Genomic DNA, 27,035 nt, shown 5'->3' on the forward strand with positions numbered 1-27,035 from the left:
AAGGTACTTCTTCAAGTCTAGAAAAGGAAAACCAAACATCTTAGCAGCTGACAGCCACCTCCAAGGTCAACGGACAAGAACAATGTCAGCCTATTAGTCTAATGGTGACACAGGTGCAAAGAGAAGGAAGAAGGCATTTTTAAATTTCATCAACCTTCTCAGGAATCCCTTTTCAAATGTATTAGGACCTCAGAAATTATGTATGTCCTGAATCTCATTGTGAGTGTGTATTTGCAAATGCCACCCCACACCTTTTTTTCCTACCATTCTATGACACATCCAAAGACTCCATTTGATTATTAATTGGATTTCCCTCAATAAACCATCTTTATGCCTGATATAATCTAAGCTCTGTGTATATGGCTGAGTGCTGAATACAATTATAGTCCTGGAAAACATATGGCCTGCAGGGAATACAGAAGACTACCAAATGCATAATATTCCATCATACAAGCAGACCCCAAATTTGGGACACTGGGAGTTCCCTGAGGGTGGGGAAGGAATGCTTGTGATACCAGGTGAGTGGGTAATTTCATTTGAATGACTAAGAAAAAGGGGACGATTAGACCAGAAGCTGGAGGGTCCGGGCATTCTGCAGCTTCATCACCAGGTAGATGGCCTAGAGAATTAGCTCTGTCAGCTATGAGCTGTGGTGTCTGCAAATTTCTTCGCTGGACCCAACCTCTAAAATCCACTGGTTAATGAGCTGAATCATCACTTTTTTAATCACCTCATGCCACTGTTTATGCTCATGCAGAGAAAGATTGCCCATCAAATCTTTCAAATTTGCACATCAAATACGATAAGCCACGCTGACCTAGACATTGTATGTAATATTCATGAATTCAGACATTTTTGCTTCTATTGTTTTAACTGACAAGCAGTAGCCATCTCTTGCAGCATAAAGTGTACTCCAATTTCCTTTGATTTTTTTGACAGTTTCACACACACACAAAAAAGTATTTAAAATCAATTCACCCTCTGATGATTTTGTTTGTCAGGATTTTGTTTCCTCAAAGATCAGCCTGTCCCAATCTTTCCCAGGACTTCAAAGTCCATTATACAATATCTTCTACCATACATCTATGCATCTGACACAATATTATTTAGCACACATGTAGGAAGGAAGGAGTTTGTGGCAGATATTGTGTTCTGTTCTGGGAAGAATTGTGGATAGATTTCACTCTGCCTTCACTATGCTAGCAGTCTAGTAGCACAGGGACTAAAGACTGCAATAGTGTATTAATAGTATTAGCATAGACGTCCACACAGAGTGCTGTGTGTGTCTTGCATATTTCAAAGAGATACTAAGAAAACAGTTGTGAAAAGTGAAATGTTTTGAACTGCTGTGGAGTCAGGAGTTGCAAAGAGGAAATACTTCCAATTGATAGTCAAAAGCTGTGTCTCTCACAGAGCTGAACAAAGATCTCTGTTGAGCAATAGGAATGGAAACAAAGGAAGAGATATAGGACTGAAATCAATAAGAACACCCTCTATTGAATATGAAAGCTATAAAATCTAGAATATATTTAACTGTAGAGATAAGGAAAGGGATTTTGTAGTATTTTCCAATAATACACATATTTATGTAGAAGGAGTTTCCTGGGAAACTCTCCTTAATTTAATAATTCTGTATCACTCAAGTGATGTAGAATCTTTGAATGCTTAAATATCAGGGCTGACTTTACGAAGGGAAAACAAGTCAGCATGAAAATGAACATGAAATTTAGCAAGGCACATTTACACTTGGTCACATGAAATTCTAAGACAAAGGTGGGAAGTATCAAACATCCAACTCCAGTTTACTCTGACAGCATTCTGGTTGAACATGTCATTGTTCAACTTCAGTCACTTAACTCAAGACTTGGTTAAGAGTATGTTTTCTGTGACATACTTAACTTAGTAGTGCGTGAGAATGCAGACATTACTATTCTGAATGATCTGCAGGAGGAGAAAAGGAAGGGATCAGAAAAAATTAATTATTGTAGAATTTTGATTAGGCACTAGTGCCTGATCAGAAGTCCTGGATATGATACAAAAATTACAGGTTTACAAAATGAGCCTGGACCAAACCTGCTAGGAATGGAACTGTAACAGATCTTCAATTGACTGTAAGGGAACCTGATTTTAAAGGTAACATTCTATTTGTCAAGACCAGCATGACTTGAGTGTTTCGGCATTTGAGGGTCAAAAAAGGTCTTCAGTAAAGAAGAGAGGGCCAGGAAGAAGAATATCACAAGCTGTAGATGGTGATGACCTGACATACAGTTGTATATGGGCTCTGAAGCCTAAGTGCAGCATTGACTACAAGGTTTGAAACTTACTAGTGCCACATAACCTTTCTTCTTTGTGTTTTGTGGTGTAGCAAGTGGTTTCAAGGCAGCTTGAACCAACAGCAACACATTCTGTCATAGTTTCAGAGATCAGAAGCCTGAAATAAAGGCGATGGCAGACATTTTATTTTTTTCTTGCCAACAACACTATACCAGAGGTGTGGTATGTTAGAAAGGAGAGGTTTAGGTTGGTTCAGGTCCATGTTCTATATGTAGTGACGGCCTTTTGGCTAAAAGAGGTGCTCAGTAGATCAGGGTTGCTTATTTGAAAAGACTGGGCATGGGCAGGGATATACATTGGCTCTCATAGGAGACATACTTTTGGGATTAGCCCACTTGTCACACCACTGGATTAATCCATTCATGAGGATGGACCCTAAATGTCCAATGTGGCCCTGCCTCTTAACAGAGTACATTTTAATATGGTATATTTCATCACAAATAGAGTATATTTAATGAGTTTATTTCATCATGACATTGGAAGGAGACCAACCACATTCAAACCATAGCAGCGGGGTGGGGTCTTTCTGGGTTCTTTGGTGAAGATGGCCCATGGACTGAATTCTCCCAGCTTCTGCTAGGAGCACTCACGTATGCCTGTGTCTTCACATGGTTCTATATTTGCATCCCCTTCTGTCTTTGGGTTTCTGATCTTTGAAGACGTAATTCTTACCAAATGAGTACTCACCTTAAAACAATAGCAATTCATTAAACGAGTAGTTTAATGCAAAGGACTATTTTCAAATAAGCTCACCTTCAGGAGTTGACATGAATTTTGTGTTTAATCTTATTTATAAGCAGATATAGACTTTTTACAAACATGGCTATGGCTGAAGGTTGGACAAATCTAAGAGAGTGTAGAGCCTCTGAAATAATCCAGGTAAGAAATAGTGAAGCACTGGAGTCAGAGAAATAGAAAAAAATATAAAGTATAATCAGAAGTAGAAGCAAGAGGTCATGATTATGACAGATGTCAGAGGGGACAAAGGAGAATATGAACAGTGGGTGGGCGTGTGGTCATTTTTTCACTAAGACAAGAAATACTGGAGGGATAAGAGCTTTGGGGAAGGAAAAATTGGTACTTGATGAGCAAACAAGAGCAAAATGATTATCTCACCCTTTGCCAAGTTTCTTCTTGCCTAGAGAGCAGAGTCCTCACCTCTCTTTTAACTTTGGATATTTCAACTGCAAACCAAGAACAATTCCCATACATTTTTTTTAAAGACCAACTTGTAATTTTTGGATTTTCATAAATAACTTACAGAATCAAACTGCATTATATTACAGCAGCCACCCACTTATCTGACTCACTAACTTTACCCAATGAGGGAGTCTTTCAGCCTGTTCAATATTCATAGTGAGATGGTCTTTTCCAGTCCACCCCTAACATCTGCTCCATCAGCTGTGTCCATTACCAAGAGGCAGCAATGTTGGTTTCCAAATTTGTTTATGTCAGTTGTGTTTGCTATTGCATTACTCAAGTTTATGGGAATATTGTGTGAACAACAAAATGTGAGTGTGAAAAGAAAATAAGCTTTCTTTTGTATAAAGAAAACAAGTTGAATGCACTGAAAAAATCCTAGTAACTTTATTCTAAAAAGCACTGCTTTCAAATAAGACAGAGACAAAACATTTATAGAAGACTTGGAGAAAGGCTTCTAGAATAGATTTGCAACAGGATTACCCTGCATTGTTTCCTCCTTTTGATGCCCAAGCTCTTCTGGCTCTGGCTTATGCTAAACAGAATAGAGAATTCCCATCAATAGACACATACTCAAATTCAGCTACCATGAATTATTTTAGGCTTCTGTCATAACAATTACATATTTTTTCCTGATCTATTACTCTACTACCATTTTGGAAATATGCCTTTATGTGTGTCAAGGAGACAAAGATCTTCTATTCACATTTCCTACCTCCCTCCCTCCATTCTTCCTCTCTTTTCCCCCCTCTTCTTCCCCCTACTCCTCTCCCCTCTCTTCCTTTCCCTTCCCTCTTTCCTTCCTCTGTTTCTTCAGTGTTGGAATTAATTCTTGCTAGACAAACCATTTACTGCTTAAGCCACATTCCTATCCTTTTTGTTTTTATTTACATTTTGATGCAGCATCTCCTAAACTTTACCTAAGCTGGCTTCAAACTAGTTATCTTCCTCTGTCTGCCACCCAAGTGGCATACATCATTATGTTTCTTCAACATTTTCTAACTTGGCTGTATTAAGCCTTTGTTCTAATTTCTTTAGTCATAATTCTTTGTACCATTTTTTGAGATAGAAATCCCTCAAAGTGACTCTCCAGCTTCTCCAGGTTGGGTCAAAGGTATTGAGGGCCCTGATGATGTTTTATTTTGATGGTGGAGAGGGAGGGGGCTAATCTGCCTCTGGATATGCTAATTATATGCAAATAAACATAACATGATGGAATTGCTGTGTCAAGGGTTTTAAAATTAGTACTATTCAAGGATGCCAAGGCTGTATAACACAAAGAACAAGAGGAAAATCTGTATTACTAGATCAGAATGTTTTCTAGAAACTCAGAAAATGACCCAAGTGATCCAACAGTGAAGGATCAACCATGATTCCTGATGCTCACCTGGTATAACACAAAATATTGTGTGCTAGCCATTTGTCCAGGCACTTTTTAAAAAATAAATTGGCTGATTTTTTTTTTTGCCAGTCCTGGGCTTGAGCTCAGGTCCTGAGCACTGTCCTTGGACTTTCTCAAGGCTAGAGCTCTACCACTCGAACCTCAGCACCACTTCCGGCTTTTTTTTATGTATGTGGTACTGAGGAATCAAGCCCGGGTCTTTGTGTTTGCTAGGCAAACACTCTACAACCAAGCCAAACTCCTGGCCAAAATTGGTTGATTTTTTTTTGTAGAAAACTTGAGATGTAGGGCTATTATCTTTGACAGATGAAGGATTAAAGGGTCAGAAACTTCAGATAAAACCATGGAGCTGACCTCAACCCACAGCAGAATGTCAAAGGCCTGTATGAACTAACAATTTCTATGTACTAAGGTAAGAGAAATCACTTTTAAGTGGAACATTAGAGAAAGATTTCTAAAGGAGGGATGGATGAGCATCAGGTTGGTGAGATGTTCACAGAAATAGCCCCAACATTTGTAGAGTTGCTTACAGTTGAAATAACACGTTTTCAGACATTATGTTATTTGTCTCTCAGAACGCCCCCGTTAGGGCAAGAATTATCACTTTGAATTGAGAGATGAGGAGACTCACACATGAAATGGTTCAATGAGTTGCTGAGAATCACACTAGCAAGTTAGAAATAGAAATAGGACAAGCATCTAGGCCAGTACTACCCAGCAGAAATATAATGTCAACCACATGCAGAGTTTAAAAATGTATGACATCTAAACTACTTTTCTCATGTTATATTTCTGTGAAAGATAGGGAGTCACATGAAAAAAATTAAACATAGTTCCTGCATTCTTTGTCTTATCATCACAGAGATGACTATGAAGATAATTTTATCCCCTGAGGTTGTATTTACTGTTCTACTGACTGCTCCATATGTTCATTTTACAGCTGAAGTATGAAAATGTGAGAAAAGTCACCAACAAATATATGGTCCATTGTTGTTAGATGTGATCTAAGTAAACATCTATCAGAGACAATAAAAGCAATCATTATGTCCTATTAAATTTAGAAATGGCTGAAATTTTGCTTGTAAGTAGCATGTTCTACTTATCCAACATACCTTAAATATCATGCCAATGTATAATTAATATGCAATAATTATGAAAAATTACCAACATCTTATGTTTCCTTTTTTATTGTTTTCAAAATCTTCTAAATATCAATTTAGACTAAGTATATTAATGTGATAGCTGCTACCATATTAGACAGAGCAGAGATTTTTCGGACTTCAAGCCCAGCATCCTGGTGCTCTGCTAAACTAGCTCACAAAAACAGACAAAGCAGGATGCATAAAGAGGAGGAGGGTTTGTCATTTACAGTCCTGGCAGAACAAAACTGGCACCTCAGAGAAGGTGATAAAGTAAAATGGTAAATCTACTTGCATAGTTTAAGATATCCAACAATAGATGGTAAAGTACCCCAAATCCAGGTCAAATGGGCAGCCTCTAGGAATAAAGCCTGGAAAAGCCTGCAGTATGAGGGGGGTGCTGGCTAGGAGCTTGGCCTCTGGTGAAGGAGTAAAGAAATTGCCATTCCTTAACCCAGCATACAAAACATGGGCATACTAATGCATTGACCTCTATTGGTAGAAAGCTCTCTACTCTTACCCTTTAACTGTTCTTTCAGATCCTCTGACTGACCAAATACCACTAAAATCCCAGTGATGCAGTCTGTACAGGTTATCCTCCTGGGACAGAAAGAAAAGGAAGAGACGGAAGGGAACTGGATATGGAAGGCAAATGGATGACCGGCAAAGAATCACAGGTGCACAACTGAGGAGATTTTGGGGTGGTTTGAATGGAACTCTGCGTACGGGAAAGATGGAGCAAGTGGTCTGCGGTCGAGTAGAAATGCACTGAAATATGAGGTTTGTGGTCTGTCTGGGATTGGTAGCAATGCAAGGACTTTGGGGTGAGCTCTTGAATGATCAACCCTAGGCTTTAAGTGTTTATCCTGACAGAAATTAGTGCTCTAGACTAGGTTTTGAGATGTGGTTTAACTATCCTCACCACTTCTCAAATGAGCCGGCTGAGAAATAGTTGTACTTATTTTCATGGCTCCATTTTAATTTATTTCATATAGTTTCAGGGAGAAAGCTACAAGTCATTTCAGTCACGCCCTTTCCCCAATATAGAACGCTCTACAATTGCATTGTCTAATAAAACTTCCTATGATGATAGAAACTGAATCACATCAGTGTTAGCCAAAAGCACTTTGGAGTAGTGAATATCATGTGAGATGCACACCTCCCATCTTAATGTCACATCATGTGAGATGTGATTCCTATCTGAGTCAGATAGGGATCGAAATTAGTACTTTATTACTAGTAAAGGAGTAGTGACTTGACATCGAGTACATATGACTTTCCTTTTGTTCTGCCAAAGTTCTTTCTAACTGGCAAAGAGGCTCGACAACCTTTAATCCTGATCACAACAATCTCAGTCACTAGAAAAATAATCACCATTGGAGGCTTGCCTTATCATGTCAGTATCAGGTACAGAGGGACAAGATGAGTTGAAAGAAAGTAGTGCTTCTGGCTTTATTGTCCCATATACTTCCGCAAAGACTGATACGTTTGTGCCATAGATCCTAATAAAAATAGAATGAAGGAATATATAATTTCTTTTTCAAAAATAATTGTAGGATATTGCGACTTCAAGTAGCTAGGCCAATTCACTGGGGGTGGGGGGGAGGGGGTAGATAGGATTCACCAACACTAGTTAGGAAGGTATGTTGTGGGATAACTTTGTAGAGACTCTTCTCTAGAAACCATCAAAATAGATGCGAACTTCAAAAGTTTGCATTTCAGCCAACTCCCACCATGTACCCTGAATAACAGAGAAGATTACTTTAAAGTAGAGTGAACCAAAAGACATTGGGAAAGAATGAAAGATGGACCAACAGGTTCTTAGACTTGTAATTGCTCTTAATTTTCTGGTTCAAGGCCCTTCTTAGATCAAAGTTATTTCTTCCAAGAATTTTCTGATATTCCTTTGCAGCAATACAATAAAAATTTCCACAGTTTTTTTCTTAAGTAAAAGAAAGTGGTTATTATTATTTGTAATTAATACAGTTTTATTTATTTATTTATTTATTTATTGCCAGTCCTGGGCTTGGGCTCAGGGCCTGAGCACTGTCCTTGGACTTTCTCAAGGCTAGAGCTCTACCACTTGAGCCTCAACAACACTTCCGGCTTTTTGCTATGTATGTGGTACCGAGGAATCGAACCCAGGTCTTCGTGAATGCTAGGCAAGCACTCTACCTCTAGGCCAAACTCCCGGCCCCTAATTAATACAGTTTTAAGGAAAAAAAGTCTAGATCATTGAGAAGCTTCATCTAATAGGGATCAACTAGCAAAATATGGGTGTTAATATACATTAAATTAATTGAAATTAAAAATATAATTCCTCAGTTGCACATTTCACATGAAATTCGCTACTTTTGGCTAACACTGATGTGATTCAGTTTCTATCATCTTAGGAAGTTTCATTAGACAATGCAATTGTAGAGCGTTCTATATTGGGGGAAGGTTGCGACTGAAATAACTTGTAGCTTTCTTCCAGAAAAGATATGAAATAAATTAAAATGGAACCATAAAAATAAGTACAACTATAAAAAAAGTGGGACAGGGAGACATGTATGCTTGTAGCAGTAGAATGACCAAAGAGTTAATCCCCAAGTGAAGTTCCATTTTTAAAAGTTTGCTTGGACAATATTCTTTGAATGCTGAAGCATCTCCGTGAAGACTTGTTAGTTGAGGTGGATCAACAGAATGTTGGTTGGACTGATAGAGAATGAGTTAAGCAATGTCCTTTCCTATTAAGGAGAGATTGAATCCTGGTTTTAGAGGAAAAGATCTCTAGAAATCATACCATAAGAGATGACAGGTTTATCAAATCAATTCATTCATAAATGTTTGGGATGAGAGAATATTTGGGAAACAATGGTTTGTAGGCACTTTATGTCTAGTACTCCTGTTTTTCTTCCTGATTTATGTTTTCTCCTTCTGGGACTCTAGTTATTGTGGAAAAATATGAACTAAACATTTATCCTGTCCCCAGAACTCCCGGTACTGAAGCAAGAGTGCAAACGAATGTGGACAGTTTAATCCCCAAATTGAATTTTCACATAGGCCACAGCTCAAGGATCAGAGGGGGCCGGAGAGGCAACAGCAGCTGAGCGAAATATTCAGATGGCATCAGAGGTGGAAGGTAGGTCACAAGGCAAGAAGTCCACAGAAAGAAGAGAGAGGGTGGGAAACTGCAAATAATGTGTAAGGAACAGTGAGTATCTAGTAGAAGCTAGAAACAATGTACATAAACCATGCTAGTAACAGTTTAAAATTAACATGGCACTGGGCACAGTGGCTCATGCCTGTAATCCTAGCTATTCAGGAGGCTGAGATCTGAGGATCAAGGTTCAAAGCCAGCCCAGGCACAAAAGGACCTGAGACTCTAATCTCCAATTAACCTTTAGAAAATGGATTTGGCTCAAGGGTAGGGTGGTAGCCTTGAGCTGAAGAGCTCAGGAACAGCGCCCAGGCACAAGGGTGGGGCCATAGCCTTGAGTGGAAAAGCTCAGGGACAGCACCCAGGCGAGTTCAAGCCCCATGACCCATAAAAAAAAAAACAAAAAATAAAAAACAAAAAAGAACATGGTGAGTGGCTTTGATTTGAGAGACAGAGAATACTAGTCAGAAATGATTGAATAACAAGAGGCTAAAAGAAATGTAGACTAGGATGAGAAGTCGCATCCAGTTGAAAAATAGAGAACAAATATTCAAGGCTCAACCTTGATTCTACCTTGAATGAATGAACGAATAATGAAAAAATTCTACCTTATTTGTTTGCTGAATCTATAGCTTCAACAACCCCTAGATGCTTTCAGGTGCAAATATGAACTTAACCAACTCAGAGCTCAGAACCCAGTGGGAGATGCCCAACTTTCTCATTCAATCTATCAACCTATCTATTATCTCACACCAACATTGTCTAACAAAGATATTTAAGCTAAATGGATTTTCTTTAATACAGCTAAAACATCTGCTGCATTTAAAAATAATCTCCCGCTGCTGTAACATATGGTGTCATCAGAAACTTTATTCCAGTGCCCTGGAGCTTTGGAGACGCCTTGAAATGCCATGATTACCATAAGGAGGTTTATGCAATTCTCAGAGCTGAGAGAAAAACAATTAATTCATTTTAATATTTAAAATAAATATGAGCCATTTGGGTCATTTGGGAGGAGAAATGGGATTACAAAAACTGCAATAATTAGAATCTAACTCCCCTAAGAGAAATGTTCCGAGATGTAACTTCCAGCTGGAAAATTCCAAAGCAGGTCTGTTTAAAGACACATGCTCAGCATGATCCAGCGTCTCCTGAGTTGGCCATTAGTATTTTCTGAACCATGATTTTAGTTGTCACATGCATGTTCACTTTTACAAAAGAAATGTTTTATTGCAACCCTTTGGTAGGTAGAAATGAAGTCAGGAGCCAAGATTTTAGTCCTATATAACTCAGTTAAATAGCTATGATCCAAAGATTATATTCCAACTACTGTGCTTTGGTAAGTCCCACAGAAACAGATGATCTGGAGAAAATAGAGAAAAATAACTGTCTTTGACTAATCTTTAATGTTCATGCAGAGATAAAAATGTAAATTTGTAAATATTACAAATTATGACACATTTCATACTAGTTAGCTTTCAAGTCACTGTGAGTGACAGCACAAGAAAGTGATTTCCACTCCACCTGGAGGTAAAGACAATTCTCACAAGAAATGGACGCTGGAGAAGAGTGGTAGAAACACAGGCAGGTGGACTGTCTAGGCTGAGAGCACCATATGGCCCAGAGAAATGCAGTAGCAGCTTGGGGGCGGGCATGGGAGGGGCTGAATCACAATCATTTGGTTCTATGAGAGAAGAGGGAGGAAGAACTTGGGGGACAGATAGAGACCAGATTCTAAAAGCGTGAGTGGGCCATGTTTAGGGGCTTACTGATGTGAACTAGTGTTTCAGATAACATTTTGAATGAGAAGGCTGGATTTGATCTTGTCAACAGAGGGTCACCCTACAGAGATACTGACAGCAATGTCATTATTTTCACAGGATCCTATTATGCCTACAAGACTTACTCCACCACAGGATAAACAGTGTTCATGTTTAATTCATACTACAGCCCCTGGAGGAAGCCATCCTGAAGAAGTTTATCTTATCGCAAAATCAGGGTCTCCAGAGAGAACAATTAACAGGGAAACAGACTAAGTCCCCAGAGCTGGGAAGTACTGGAAGTGGGATTCGAATCTCAAATCTTCCTGATACTCAAGCATCTTCTTTTAATACCTACGTGCATGGGCCATGAAGTTGGCTAGGGGTTTTGGAATGGTGAATAAGCTGAAGGGATGGAAACTAGAGATCAACTGGGAAATGATTACCATGCTTCATGTTAGTTCACTGGGTGACAGGATTTAAGAAAGAAAAGAAAGAAGAGGAAGGATGAGAAGAATGACGAAGAGATGGTAGAGGAAGAGATGGAAGAGAAAGAAGAAGAGAACGAGGAGGAGGCAATGCAGTTCTTACCTTCCTAAAGTAGGAACCCAGTATCTACTCAACTTTTCACTTGATCACCTAAATTTAAATTGTTAGCAGTTAGACCCATCCAGTAGTTTCTACTTAGTGCTTTGGTAGCTGTGATGGGCAAGGAGAGAGGAGAGAGATGTTGCAAGGGAGTTTTAATATTTGCTAGTTCTTGACCTCAAGAAGTAGGCACACAATTTCAGGTCACCAAGAGGAAAAGCTTGTTTACCAGGACCTAAGCCATCTATCTTGTTATGTGATGAGAACCACCAAGCAGGACAGCGCAACATGGTAATGAACCACTCACTCTCTTTTAGCTACTGCTTGAAAATTTTTATTTGGAAAAAAACTATTAGTATCCATCATTAGTATCCTTTTCATCTATAACCATATATTCCACAATAGTTTCTATATTTCTAGATAGCATATATTGAAGAATAAGGAATATATTTCAATCCAGACCACAAGGATGAGTAGCTCACAAAGGGCAAACACATGCACATATTTTTGCTTTTTTTTTTTTGCCAGTCCTGGGCTTGAGCTCAGGGCCTGAGCACTGTCCTTGGACTTTCTCAAGGCTAGAGTTCTACCACTTGAGCCTCAGCACCACTTCCAGCTTTTTTCTATGTATGTGGAACCGAGGAATTGAACCTGGATATTTGTGCATGCTAGGCAACACTCTACCGCTAGGCCAAACTCCCGGCCCCTCAGTGTGTATTTTTAATTGGCTGAAAATCACAGGTGATCCAATGAAAAGTACAGAATTTTCTGAAAACTTTAGGAGGGTATTAGAAACAAAACCTACTACTTTACATGTTTGTCATGTATAGTGTATGTGTGCATGGGCCCATGTGTGTGTGTTCACGTGTACCAGTCCTGGAACTTGAACTAAAGACTTAGGCACTGTCCTTGAGGTTTGGTACTCAAGGCTAATTCTCTACCACTTCATCCAGTTCAGGCTTTAAAATAAATAATGGTAGGAGATAAGAGTCTCACAGTTTCCTGCCAGGATGACTTCCAACCAAACTATGATCCTCAGATATGAGTCCTGAATAGCTAGGATTACAGGAACCAGCCACAGGTACCTAGCTGACTATAGAATTTTTAAGAGTTGTAGTAATTAATTTGCTCTGCTATGAGGTAAATGGAATCAATTTTTCAATGGCATAATATTCCAAAACAAATAAATGTAATGCAATGATTTCTGTATACCTAATTTTTGAATACCCAAGGAGAGGCACCATCTTGATATACCTCCATATAAATAATCTTTGGTTATTTAAATGGAGACAAGCCAATTCATAATGTTTTCTCAAATGAGTCCTCTTGAGACTGAACTATATTGTCTGACTCACATAAGTAATTACACACAATAATGCTAATGGAAACGCTTCACTGAGTTGCAAGGGCATTGCACACACTATTGCAAATGTTAAGGAGACTTTTCAGGCAGGGTATTATTATTCCCTTGCTATGGATGGAGAGATGAAAATGCAGAGCTTGCTCAAGTGCACCAAAATAGTAACTAAGCAAAGATTTCAAATCCAGAACAGTCTTCTTTAAAAGCCCGAGTCTTCTCTGCTAGACTTTACCGCCTGCCTACCACCGAGGAATTCTCAGGGATCTTGTAGACCCACAGCAGTGATCGAATGTCACTGGAAAGTAACTTTAGCAGTGAGTAGTACAGAGATAACTATTTTAGGACCTAGAAGAAGGAAAAGTAATCATAAGACAGAAATATTTGGTCATAGTTGTGATCACTGAACTAGGAGAAACCTACAGCATAAGAATCTTCCATCAGATGAAATCATCCATGAAAACAATGAGATTGACTTCTAATTTCTATTTCTATTTCTTTTAACATATAACTTGAGGCAAATGCAGTGTGGCAGAGGAAGATACTTCCCCAGGAATGGTTGAAGAGCTTAGACCTGCAGGTTTGGTGGCATATGTGGCCAGATAGGAAGTAACAGAACCACCATCTTTCACTGACTGCATTCTAGATGTAGATTCCTATCCCTTCTATATTATTGAGTAGTGAAAGATTACTCCTGTGAGTTCAAATTACAAGATTATGGGGATTCCAAGATCATTTAGATTCAGAACTTAAATAAAATGAAAACAGGAACATTTATATGAATATAAGGAAAGGACTGTTAGTGTCATTGATATCTTGAAAATACCGCCTAAGAGGTATTTGGACAGCTCTTGTTGTGGTAGAGCAGCAGGAAAAGTTGGATACATTATTAATAAGTTCATTCTCCTAGTTGGCACACATCCTATGGAAAGAGTGATGGGTCAGTCTGGCGAATGTTCTGTTTTGCACAGGAACATAACACACAGTCCTGGGAGATACTCATGCGTATTGCACAAAGTGTTTTCTTTTCTATGAAATTATTCTTGTAAATTATTCGAAGAGCTATTCAGAGGACCTACAACAAAACTATTAATGAGGTCCCATAATTGTTTTAGGCACTAACTTAGAAATACCTCTTCTGAATCCTGGGAAACTGAAAGCGGATCTGCAAGTTCAGTAGTTTCCTCTGGGAGATCTCCTCCAATGCTCCTACTATGGCAGAGGAAAGTGAGTCCTGGCAAGTGGCACCTGACATGTTTGCCTCACCTATTGCCACCCAGTCCTGGCTTCACTTACTTACTTGACTTCTGTTTTCCTGATGATCTGATCAAAACAGTCAGAAAAAAAAATGTCAAGGAAGTGGCACTGTGGCTCAAGTGGGAGAGCGCTAGCTTTGAGCTGAAGAGCTCAAAGACAGTGCTCAGGCCCAGAGTTTAAACCCATGACCAATAAAAATAATATAGTGAGTTTTTCCTGTTCCCTACCCCTACTTTCTCAAATGATTAGTGCATAAAGTTTAAAACTAATGTGTTCTTTACAGTATTATGTGCAATAAGATATAGTCTTAAGAAACAGGGCCTGGTATGACTTAACTAATATTTTTACTGTGCCTAGAATTCTCCAAAGCATGTAAAGTTAGGAGGTGACATGTTGATTCTGAAACCAATTTCCAACCCAATATGGATATTTCTTTTTAATAATCACTTTCAGAAGCAAGGGTAGATATGACTTTGAATATATGAGTAGCATTTTCAGGAGCAAATCATTATCATCTGAAAATTCATTTCATTTTGGAGAAACTTATCACTGGAGAACAAAGCTATTTTTAACTTCCTGTAATAGCCACTCCATCAACTTACTCAAGATCATTTTTTATTTTAACCTTCTCAAACTGGAACTCACTGCTCCCCTCTGTCACCCTATCTTCATCCAATCTGTGTTGCCCACTACACCTCTGATTCTGAGTTTGACAACAAGTCTATAGCATTCTTCTTGTACAAGAATATCTCTCCTGAAAATCAGAGCAAATTATTAATGATGAGACAAGTATATTCTTCCATGAGTCTACTGTGTCATTTCAATTTACAATGTAGTGTTCTAAAACGTAAGGCCAAAGATGAAAATATTGATGATTTTATAAACGACAACTTTATCACAAAGATGTGAGCCAAAGGTGTTAGAAAGACATTTGGTGATTGCAACTTATTTCTTGTAAGAAACAAATAATTAGTAGAGAAGATAAGACCAGCTCATCTTTGCCTAGGAGTTAGACAACTATTTTAAACTCCTGCAAATCAGAACATGTTTGAATGGAAGAAACACACACACACTCACACACACACAAAAATCTCTGTGTTCTGGAGACTGACTCAGGGATGATAAAGACACAGGGCCTTTACCTGTCTTTGGTTCTCTGTCTCCAGGCGCAGTCGAGCCTCCACACACCTCCGTGTCTCCAGGAAGGCTTGGCGCTGGGCCCGGTCAGACAGGTAACTGATGAAGACTCCAGCCGTGTTCATGCACATGAATAGAACTGCCTGGGCAGCAACCTAGAGGAGAAGTTCAAGCACAACCTAGTCAGCAGTCAGTTAAAACAAGACCTGTTTGTTAGGCAAAGAAAGAAAAATCACAAGAGCAAATAGATAAACTTCAGAGGGAAATTTTAATTAGGAATTTGGATGTTTTTGCAGCACATTAGTGGAACCCTTCATTCAGGTCTTCAGACAAAAGCTGGCCTCTCTTAGAGACTTTTCTTAAACATGCTGTCCAAGTTTCTCCCCAGGTTAGGCTTGAACCTGGAGTGGAGCCCTGAGGGACTAACAGGAAGGTCTGGTTGGCTGGTTCTCTTTTCCTCAATTCGCCACATGTTCTTCCTTCACTAGTTTAAGTCTGGAGCCTTCACTCGGCAGGGAATGGGGTGGGAGCAGGCAGAAGATGCCAATAAGGAAAAAGAGAAGGTATTATTCAGCGAGAAGCACTGATGTCGGTATGTTTAAGCTCTCTTGCATAGAATCCAAGCCTTGTTTCCAACTCAAGAAAAGCTACCACTTTCTCTATTTCTTTTGATCTCCATTTCTGATGTTCTATTCCTAAGCATGAAAATCTACCTTGTCTCTTGAATCAGGATTCCTACTTTCCTTTTTGACATCTTTTGTACCCCAATTCCAGTGAAAAATGCAAGGATGATTCTGGAAGAACATAAAAATATAAAGAAAAGGACCAGCATAGTGTGAATTTCTTTTTTTTTTCTTTTCTCTTTTCTTTTCTTGTCTCTCTTTTTCTCCCAGAGCCAGGGCTTGTACTTAGGGCCTGAGCACTGTCCTTGGGCTTTCACAAGGTTAGAGCTTTACCACTTGAGCCAAACCACCACTTCTGGCTTTTTCTATGTGTGTAGTACTGAGGAATCAAACCCAGGGCTTCGTGCATGCTAGGCAAACACTCTACCACTAGGCCAAACTCGCGGCCTCTCATGTGCATTTCTTTATGTACATGGGCATGGTAGTTAAAACTCAGGAATCCCAAGGAAAGCAAAACACAGACATGACCTCTTTCTGGTGAGAGAATTCTCCAAACGAGAAGTCAGTGGGAGGAACCCTAGAATTCTCACACAAGCTCTTCCCTGAATCACACACCCACAGAGTAGATTGTAAGCTACTGACTCAGGCAGGTCATTAGAAATGAGCTGATGTTTGAATGATTTTCTTGGAGTGCTAGGGATCAAGTCAGGGCTTTGTGTATGCTAGACAGGAACTCTATCATCGAATTTCATCCTCAGCCCTTGGACTGAGGTTGGAAATGCAACCGAAGGCACAGAGATGTTCATTAACTGATTATATTAATCACCTGCTAAGATTAAACAAAAAAAGGCATCATTTTAGTCACAGAGCATTCACAGTGTCTTCAGTATAACACAAAAACATATGTCACAGTACCAAACATTAAAATGTGATGCATTCTAAAGGAAAAAGGAAACCAACAGACCTATTTTGGTGAGTTGGACATTGAGATTAGCAGACACAATTATACCAGCTACTATAATTGCTCTGTGATATAAAAGTAAGAGAAATGAGCATAAAAATAGAAACAAGAGCAGGCAAGAGAGAGAACAAGATTAAAGACCAGAGTATAATAAGATATATGTGGAGGCAGTATATAATGATAAAACTATTCATTCACCAGGAAGATATAACAAATTCTGAAATTGAACACATTTAACAATAAAGACTCAAATTATGCAATGCAAATTATGATATAAATCTAAGTAAATCTATGTAATTCTTTATAAATTCATCAGTATGGAGGTCTATTTTAATATAATTTTCAACAGTTCCTATATCAAGTAGATAAAAATATCATTGAAAACAAGAGGCAATTTGAATGTTCCTTCAGTTAAAAAACTGGAAGGGAATAGAATGTCAGCCAATATGAATAGTACAAATTTTTTCTACATGCATATCAAAAATTGTAAAGCAAGATCTCATGATAGAACCTGAAACTATCTTCAGGAGATCTTGAGAAACTAATATAATATAGGAATATCAGAGGGGCACAATGTAATTAAATTACAAAGCAATGTAGAAAAGCATCACATGCTTAGAAATTAAAATTTCAGTAAATAATGATCTAGAAATACATCACAACGGATAGTAAATATGACCCCAAACTAATGAAAATGAACACAAGCATGAAATTTTGCAGTCCTCATAGAAAACAGTATAATCACAGATACTTCATTATTTACGATGAAGTGTGTTAGTTAATATGTTAGTAAAACCAAGCCAAACTAACAGAAACAAGACTCCCTAAGCCAAAATTATGAATAAAGAAAAAAATAGAAGCAACAAGTAATAAAATAGCAATGAAGAGAATCAAAAGAGTCAGTAATATAGTCTGTGAGAATATTAGTGAAACAAACATTTCTTACAAGTTAAGAAACAGAAAAGGAACAAATAAGCAATAGTAAGAAAAGATTGGACAATTAAAGACACTGCAAAATTCAATAGAGAATAAAAGTGTGTTATGCAGTTTAATGCTAATAAGATCTTAAATAGAAATGTGGTTTCTGAAAAGCACATCTTTACTGAAGTTGATTCAAAAAGAAAAGAACAAAATTAAACAAATACAATCATAATTAAAAATCTTTCCAAAAGTGAAGCAATAAACCCCAATTCTACCATCAGAGTACTCTACAAATTACTGTGAGATAAATAATTTAAGCATTTTGTCTCTCCTAGAAAACAGAAAATATTAAAGGCACTCCCTAATTCAGTGGACAACCTTAAGGTGTTTTTCCCCCTTTTTGTTTGAGATAGGGTATCACTATATGGAGCAGGCTGGCCTTGTACTTATCAGCCTCCTGCCTCAGCTACCATCTCAGGTTATCATTAGCTTGGTACCAAAACAACAGAGAATGCTAAAAATAAATGTGGGGAAGTGGTGCTGTGGCTCAAGTGGTAGAGCAGTAGCGTTGACCTGAAGAGCTCAAGGTCAGTGCCCAGGTCAAGGTCAATCCCCACGACTGACCCCCCCAAAAAAAAAGAAGAAGAAAGAAGAAATGAGGTGTATATACACAATGGAATTCTACTCATCCATCAAAAAGAATGATATTGTATCATTCTTAAGGAAATAGAAAGACCTAGAGATGCATAGGTTTCATGGTCTCCCTCATGCTAGAATGTGCCTATAAATCTAGAAGTAAACAAGTGGTTACAAAAGAATTAACTGAAGTAGAATAGACTCCCTAGGAAACACAAATACCTAATTCTTTAAATAGCAGAAGTCGAACTCCAACAAAATAAGTACCAGGAAATAGGTAATTGCAAGAGGGGAGGGTGTGGCCGATACAGGAAGGAGTAGCAGAATGAAAGGGGAAGATGGGAGAATGCAGTCAAGGATGTCTTGTGTTTACCACAAATTTAAGAACTGTAAGGGAAAAGGGAAAGGGTGAGCTGAAGGGGAAGGGATGACACAGGTCAAGATGGATTGTCCACATAAACTGCCTTGCTGAATGGCAAAAAGAAACTCAGTACATAACCTAAAAATTAAGAAAAGTGAAGGACGGGCTGGGGGAGTAGGGGTGGGTAAGAATGTTGAAAGAGCTGACATGGATCAAGATGCACTGTACTCATACACTGGCAACTTCTTTGTACAACTACTTAAAGATAATAAAGTCTTCAAAAGAAGTAGATAACAAGTAAATATTACTTATAAATATGGAAGGATATTCTTCCACATAATAATTGTGCGTTAAAGCCAATTAAACATAGAAAAGAAAATTCGAATTGACATACTGATTTTCCCAAAAGAGATCAGCATTGTGAATTCAGGTGCAATTCACCACATGTGTAGCTTAAAGAATATAGATGATCATACCATAATGTTAAGAGGACATACTGAAAAGTTGAACGTTTTTTCCTTTTTGAGAGTTCATGTGATTAGAAGTCAATTTTCTTAACTACGCTGCAGGATGTCCACATAAAAAAGCAAGAAAGCAAGAAAGAAAGAAAGGAAGGAAGGAAGGAAGGAAGGAAGGAAGGAAGGAAGGAAGGAGAGAAAGAAAGAAAGGAGAGAAAGAGAAAGGTAAGACAAAAGACGAAAGAGAGAAACACCTAAATTAATATGCTACTCAATTATTAAAGGTTGAAAGAATTTACATAAATATGAGGATTTATTTATCATCAAATACATTCAATATATTCTCAATTCCTGGCACATCATTAAGACAAAAATTCAACAAACCCTAAATCCACTAGCACAACAATGTTCATTGTAGCATTATTCACCATAGCAAAGATATGGAACCAACCTAGATGTCCCTCAGTTGATGAGTGGATCAACAAGTTGTGGTATTTGTACACAATGGAATTCTATGCTGCTGTCAGAAAGAATGACATCACCCCATTTGTTAGGAAATGTAAAGACTTAGAAAAAATCATATTAAGTGAAGTAAGCCAGACTCAAAGGAACTTAGGCTCAATGGTTTCACTCATTTGTCATAATCAGTAGAAACCTTGGGCTCTACTAGCAGAGATCTGCAATAGAGCAAAATCTTGATACATAAGCCCATATAGTATGAAGCTAATTGAAAGGACCTCCAGGATATTGAAACAAAAGCCATATAACGAATGATTGTTGTCCTTAATGTACTATGCTATCTCTCATCTCTTTTGCTGTCCCTTGGTTATCTCATATTGTTAGAGTATCTCACTTTGTTATCTGATATATTGAATTTATTTGTATTTGGTTATTTGAAATTTGATAGGGAAGGGGGGAAAACAAAGACGAGGGGGGATGGGGGATGGGTAATGGGTACCAAGACATGTGAAAGGTATCAATGTATGTGAATTAATGCGCCTTCTCTCTGGCAAATATCATGTAACCCTTTTATTAATTACAATAAAAAATATAAAAAAATCAACAAACCTCAAAATAGATGAAGTGCAGAAGAATATACTACCATTATTTGTAGTTGAAATCATTATTTACAGAGAAAAATCCCAAAGTCTTACAGAAAATCTGTAAAGTGACCAAGGACTCAGCAATGATGCTGATGCTGAGTCAAAACAAAACAGCACATTTCCCCCTCAGCACTTATAGGCAAAATGCTCTTCCACGGAGCTAAATCCTAACCCCCCAAAACAATGCATTCTTATGTCCACAGAAGCCACAAAATAAGCTTCCATGTACATGAAGGTTAATGACACATATAATATATATTGCTATGTTACCAAATCATGAAACAACTAGAAAATTCTCCATTAAAGTAACATGAACTTCTTAATTAAGAGAGCAGTGAAATTTATTTTAAAACCATCAAAGGAAACCTAAACAAATACAATGTTTATACTATGTTATCGGTATGGATTACTAGAATAGTTTCAAAATCTCAGTGGGCATCTTTTTTATCCAATAGAATTTGACATGATTCTAAATTCATATGAAAAACCAAAGGGCCAAAAATATACAAGATATCCCTAAAGAAGAACCACAGAGGACTTTTTTTTACATTAAATATTTTTTCATATTTTTTCTTGTAATTAATAGAAGGATTACATCATATTCACCAGATAGAAGGTGCATTACGTCACATACATTGATACCCTTTCTCATGTCTTGGTCCCCATTTCCCTCCCCCCCACCCCCACCCCTCAGCCTGTTTTCCCCCCTTCCCTATCCAATTGCAAATAACCAAATACGCATTTATCCAATATATCAGATAACAAAGTGAAATACTGTAACAATATGAGATAACGAAGGGACAGCAAAAGAGATATTTATTTATTTTTTTTGTCGGTTGTGGGGCTTGAACTCTGTGTCTGGGCGCTGTCCCTGAGCTGTTCAGCTCAAGGCTAGTGACTGGAAAAGAAAAAAAAAGAAATGGAGACACTATTCCTGCGTGATTCACAGAGTGGTGACTATAACCTGAGAACTCAGATGTACAAATACACCTATCTAACAATTGAGCATTGCAGCACTAAGAAGGAAAGATGAATTTTTCAACAGAAAGCGTTGAAAAGGTTTGTTGTCTTCTTGATAAAAACAAAAGAAAATTCTTGTCAATCCCCCAAATTGGAACATTACAAATGGACTAAAGTCTTACATGAAATGTAAAACTGTAAAATTTCAGATGGCAACCTATGAAAATGTCTTAACTACTTTGATGAGTTGTTCAAAAAGAGCATGAAGAACAGAATTCATACAGAACAGATGAATATATTTCTTAAAATTAAGAAATCAATTCCACCAAAAGACAACATAATTAAGATGGAAATACTATTAAATATAAAAATGACAAAATTATTTGTAGCACATACAATCAACAGAAAATTAAATTTTGCCTACTAACATGAAATTGTATAAATATATAAGAAAAGATAACAAATAATGAAAAACAAAAAGATGTAAACATGTTTCAATATTCAGAAAATAATAGTATTAAAATAAGTGCAACGTTATGAGATAAACTGAGAAATAGAAATTGAAAACCACCATTTTCACTTATCACATTAGTTTTTTAAAAAAGGGAGACAAAACGTCAAAAAATCAAGAATGGTGGTGGGAATGTGTATTGATACAGTTACTTCAATTGCAAACATTAATGTCGAATTTCACATTTCTAAAACTGAGCCTGCCCTCTGCATACCCCGAGCTGACTTTGCACAAGTGTTCAAGGAAACATTCCCAAGAATTCCAAAGGACTGTTTTCCATATGGATTTGGAATAGAAATCTAAATTTCAATCAACAGTAGAGCGTATGAATATTTTGTCTTGTATCAAAACAAATGCTCATCAGTTTAAAGATGTAAGCTATCGGCATAGGCATAAAGACGTGTAAGCTATTATATATTATATTTAATATAATTTTGAATAATTAAAAAGCATAGTTCCAGTGATAAAGTTTAATAACAAGCTATACTAGACTACATATTGTTTATAGATATCTGAGAGAGCATACTATGTCACTTTCAACTTATCAAATTGCCAACTATCAAACATTAAACAATATACTATTCTGGTTAGATTCTTGAGAAAGCATTCACTTCTCATACCTAGTTGGAGAAAATATGAGTTTGATGATAGCTATAAAAGTAAGACAGGGCCAGGAGTTTAGCCTAGTGGTAGAGTGCTTGCCTAGCAGGCATGAAGACCTGGGTTGAATTCCTAGGTATGACATACACAGAAAAAAGACAGAAATGGTGCTGTGGCTCAAGTGGTAGAGCTCTAGCCTTGAGAAAGCCCAAGGACAATGACCAGGCCCTGAGATCAAGGCCGAGACTGGCCAAAAAAACAAAAAACAGAAAACAACTCTTGGCCAGGAGTTTGACTTGGAGGTAGAGTGCTTGCCTAGCATTCAGGAAGACCGGGTTTGATTCCTTGGTACGACCTACATAGAAAAAGAAAGCTGGAAATGGTGCTGAGGCTCAAGTGTTAGAGCTCTAGCCTTGAGAAAGCCCAAGGACAGTGCTCAGGCCCTGAGCTCAAGCCCAGGACTGGAAAAACGACAATATTCATACTTATAGCCCAATAACTCCACTTGGAGTTTGACAATATTGGCCACTCATGTGGACCACTCATGTGGCCACTCGTGGTGCAGAGTATTGTCATAATAGCACACTACTAGAAATTAACTTAATAGTTATAGGAGAGAGTAAGTTAAATTATAAACTTACATGATTGAGTTGCTTCTTAGGAAGGAATGTAGCAAAGGGTTATCATTTATTAGCATTTCACTGATGCTAACTCATTAAGCAAAGTGCTGGATAATTTTGGGAGCAGACACTGAAATCTCAGTTTATAATCACCATCATTACATGCTGTGTACATGCATGTAATATTCATTAAATTCATACATTTGAATAGATATATAGGTAAAGAGATTGCTGAAAGCAAGTAAAATTCCAACTACTCACCATGACAATACAGCCTGCTTGTCTTTTTATTATTTTGTCCCAGCCAATCCTGTTTACTTCTGTTCCTGGCTTGGGTCTTCCCATCTCGGCACCCCTGAAATACTGTTCTCAGTACCTTGGCTACCCTTCCCTTTCTCTTGTCTGGTGATCCCTCTTCTTTTCCGGTTTCTGGCTCTATTAGGTTTTTCCAGAAATGTTCCCTGATTATTACATAAAAGTGTTTCTTGTCATTTTTTATTCTTGTACCCTGTGCATTTATCACCAATCGCAATTAGGAATTTGTTTACTTGTTTGATTGATGTGCACAATCATACTGGATTTTTAATTCTATTTAGAGATGATGTCTTTTGTTGCCACTGACACCTAGTTTCTTGCACAGATGATGATAAGTCTTCTGCAGTGTGCTGATAAATTGTTCAAAATCTCATAAGTGATATGCATCTGATGAATGGATGAATGAATGAATGAATGAATGGCTTTCCTGTGATTCACACATCCTGAGTAATGGGATTACATGAGAAAGTAATGAATGCCTTTCTTTTTCTTGTCATATATGATCATTTTATACCTTTCTTTCTATATATTTGGAATTAAACAACACCTACTGCTAAGACATTAGTATGAAATAGAACAGTAGAACTTATTTGACTTCTATCTTCTACCATTCTACTTGGAATTTTTTGAAATAAGCTTGTTTAGATTTCACATATGCATGAGATCTTTGTGGTACTTCTCTGTGTTTGGATTCACTACCAAGTGAACAGGATTGCAGATGACAGGGTTTCATCCTTAGGTGATCAAACAGTAGCCCATGACACATACAGATCACATTTTCCCCATCCATTCCTCCACTGAGGGGCATGTAGGCTGTTTCTACATGTTAGCTATTGTGAATACATTGCCATAAACATATGAGTGCAGATATAACTTTGACATTTGGGCTTAATTTCTTTTCCTCTGTATCCAACAGTGGAATTACTTGATTACATGCGAGTTCCATTTTAACTTTTTTTGAGAAGCCTCCATATCATAATGGTTGTACCAATTTACACCCTAACTAATGATTTTCCTTTTTCTCCCCATCCAATATTTGCTGTCTTTTATTTTCTTTCATAATAGCTACTTAACAAAAATGAGGTAGAATTTCACTGCATTTTTCAGGTTGTTTTTTTTGTTAGTGAAATGGCAATGGTAATTATTGTTTTAGTTCTCTCTTCTGTCAGTACAGTGATCCATTGGGTAGCTCGATCAGGCCCATGAGATGTAGCATGTGGAACAGAATTCAGCCTCTTGAAGGAGTCAGCCAAGGGAGAAAAGGCTGGAGTCCAGTGGGAGGACAAATGGTTGCTGCCAGTATCCTCTGCCAGGGTCGTGGGCTCTTCCGGCAGCTGTCAGCTCGGAGCCCACACTTCCTGTCTTCCATTTATAAATAGCATATGGCGAATTGGAAAAGGAATTATAAATAGTACATAATGAAGTTTGTGAAATGACAAGCAATAAAGTGGTAAACAAATAAAAAAGTACGAAATGTATACAGAAGATGAGACATATTGAAGACAGTGGGCCAATCACAATGAGTGACAGTGAGTGATACAGACCCACAGGAAGGAACACCCAGACTCCACAGACTGACATCTTAGGAAATGATGGGGAAAGGAGCAAGGGCAGTCTTTTCAAATGTTACCAAAAATAGAGGACGCAAAAAAGTAGAATGGAAAAAAGAAAGAAGGATAATGGTGATAAATGTTATTTTTATAGTTAAAAAAGAATGCAAAATCCTGAGACATCATGAAAGAAGTAGGAAAAAAATATTAAAGGCTAAAAATAAAAGCCTAGAGATCAGAAGAAATAAGAACCTAAATCCTTTAAAACTAACCAAGGTTAAAAGTGAAGTTAAAAGATATTATAAAGATATGAGAAATATAATAGATGGCATTACAAATTTTATAAACTAGATTAAAGAAAAACACACCTGATATTAATTAGTCTTAAATGCCTATGCTTTTGTCTTCAGAGAGGTGGACAAAATAGTAGCTATAATTGTCCACAGAGTCTCTCTGGCCTGAGCTGATGCTAACCTTTGGAGAGGCTGCTGCCAGCATCTCCACAAAGGGGCCTCAGCACAGCCTGCACACTCCAGCTGAGATCTGCACACTGTGCGCTGACCTTTTCTCATGCTATTTCAGTGGACAATCCAGTCGCAATCCTGTTTGGTCTTATTAGTTTCATATCACAGAGATTGGAGAGGTTAAGGAAATTGCCCAGGCTTGCAGAGGTTAGAAAGTAATATAGCATAGTGGTCAAAAGTGTGAGTTTGAGGGGAGCACAGAACTTTGTTTCCAAATCTGGATGAGAGTTTGTACCGTGTTATCTGTTAGAGGCTAGTGAATGACGGACAAACCAAACTAGCCAAAACCTGCTTCCTTGTAGCGCATCAAAACCAAGATATAAAATCAGATGGTCCTCAATGGACAAATGGGTCAAGAAAGTAATATATATATATATGTATATGCAATAGAATTTTACTCCTTGTGTAGAAAGAATGATATTGTCCTATTGGTAAAGAAATGAACAGACTTGGAAAAAAATTATGTTAAGTGAGGTAAGACAGGCCCAGAGAGACAAAGGATACATATTTTCCCTTTTATGTGGAAGCTAGATTTAGCTTACAAACTCGTAAGTAAATATGTTGGGTGATACAAATGTAATAACCAAAATACGGTGCATTCAAGGGAGATATCAAATAGTGTTTCTTAGGAAGCCAAAGTAAAAATTCAGCAAAATAAAACACCAGGAAGTGGTACTGGAAAGGAGTGGGGCAGGATTAAGAGGAAAGGCGCAGGTAAATGAAGAGGAATCCAAGAATCCAGTGTGTATCCCACAAAACCGAAAGAGTGAGAGAAGGAATAGGTAGGGGAGAGATGAGGGAGAATGTGGACAGGGTGAAAAGGATCAAGATCTATTGCATTCATAAACTGCTTGTTAAATGGCAACTCCTTTGTACAGCTACTTAAAGATGATTTCACAAATGGCTTTCAAATTTTTTTCTATAGACTCTATTACAGAGCTATGGTGACCAAAACAGCTTGGTACTGGCACAAGAACAGGCCTGAGGACGAATGGAATAAAACTGAATACCCAGAAATCAACCCACAGACCTATGACTGCCTAATTTTGATAAGGGAGCCAAAAAATAGAATGGAAGAAGACAGCCTCTTCAACAAGTGGTGCTGGCAGAACTGGTTAAGCACCTGCAGAAAACTAAAGTTGGATCCTTCTATGTCACTTGCACCAGGATTAACTCCAAATGGATCAAAGACCTTGAGGTAAAAAAAACACCCTAAAAATTTTACAAGAAAGAATAGGAGATACACTAGGCCTCCTTGGCACAGGTCGAAACTTTCGTAATAAAGACCCAGAAACACAACAAATCAAAGAAAGTTTGGACAAATAGGACTGCATTAAACTGCAGAGCTTCTGTATGGCAAAGGACATAGCTAGCAAGCTAAATAGAAAGCCGACAGAGTGGGAGAATATTTTCACTAACATACAACAGACAAAAGCCTCATATGTAAAATATATCAACAGCTAAAATAATTGAATCACTCCAAAACTAATCTTCAAAGAAACAACCATCCCATTAAAAGATGGGCCAAAGACTTAAAAAGAGTCTTCTCTGAAGAAGAAATAAAAATGGCCTATAG

At 37.8% G+C, this 27,035-nt stretch overlaps 1 protein-coding gene across 2 annotated transcripts in view; it reads right to left on the reverse strand.

Moving 5' to 3' along the window:
- Adcy8 (adenylate cyclase 8) overlaps nt 1-27,035 on the reverse strand; it is a 191,764-nt gene that overhangs the window by 131,460 nt on the left and 33,269 nt on the right. For both annotated transcript variants that reach the window (XM_090339406.1, XM_090339405.1), the window contains exon 2: nt 15,322-15,471. In XM_090339406.1, coding sequence (XP_090195532.1) covers nt 15,322-15,471 — 150 coding nt within the window. The remainder of the gene's footprint in view (nt 1-15,321; nt 15,472-27,035) is intronic.

Source organism: Megascapheus bottae, chromosome 9 (assembly GCF_031878675.1).
Source record: "Megascapheus bottae isolate mThoBot1 chromosome 9, mThoBot2.hap1, whole genome shotgun sequence".
NCBI classification, from domain to species: domain Eukaryota; kingdom Metazoa; phylum Chordata; class Mammalia; order Rodentia; family Geomyidae; genus Megascapheus; species Megascapheus bottae.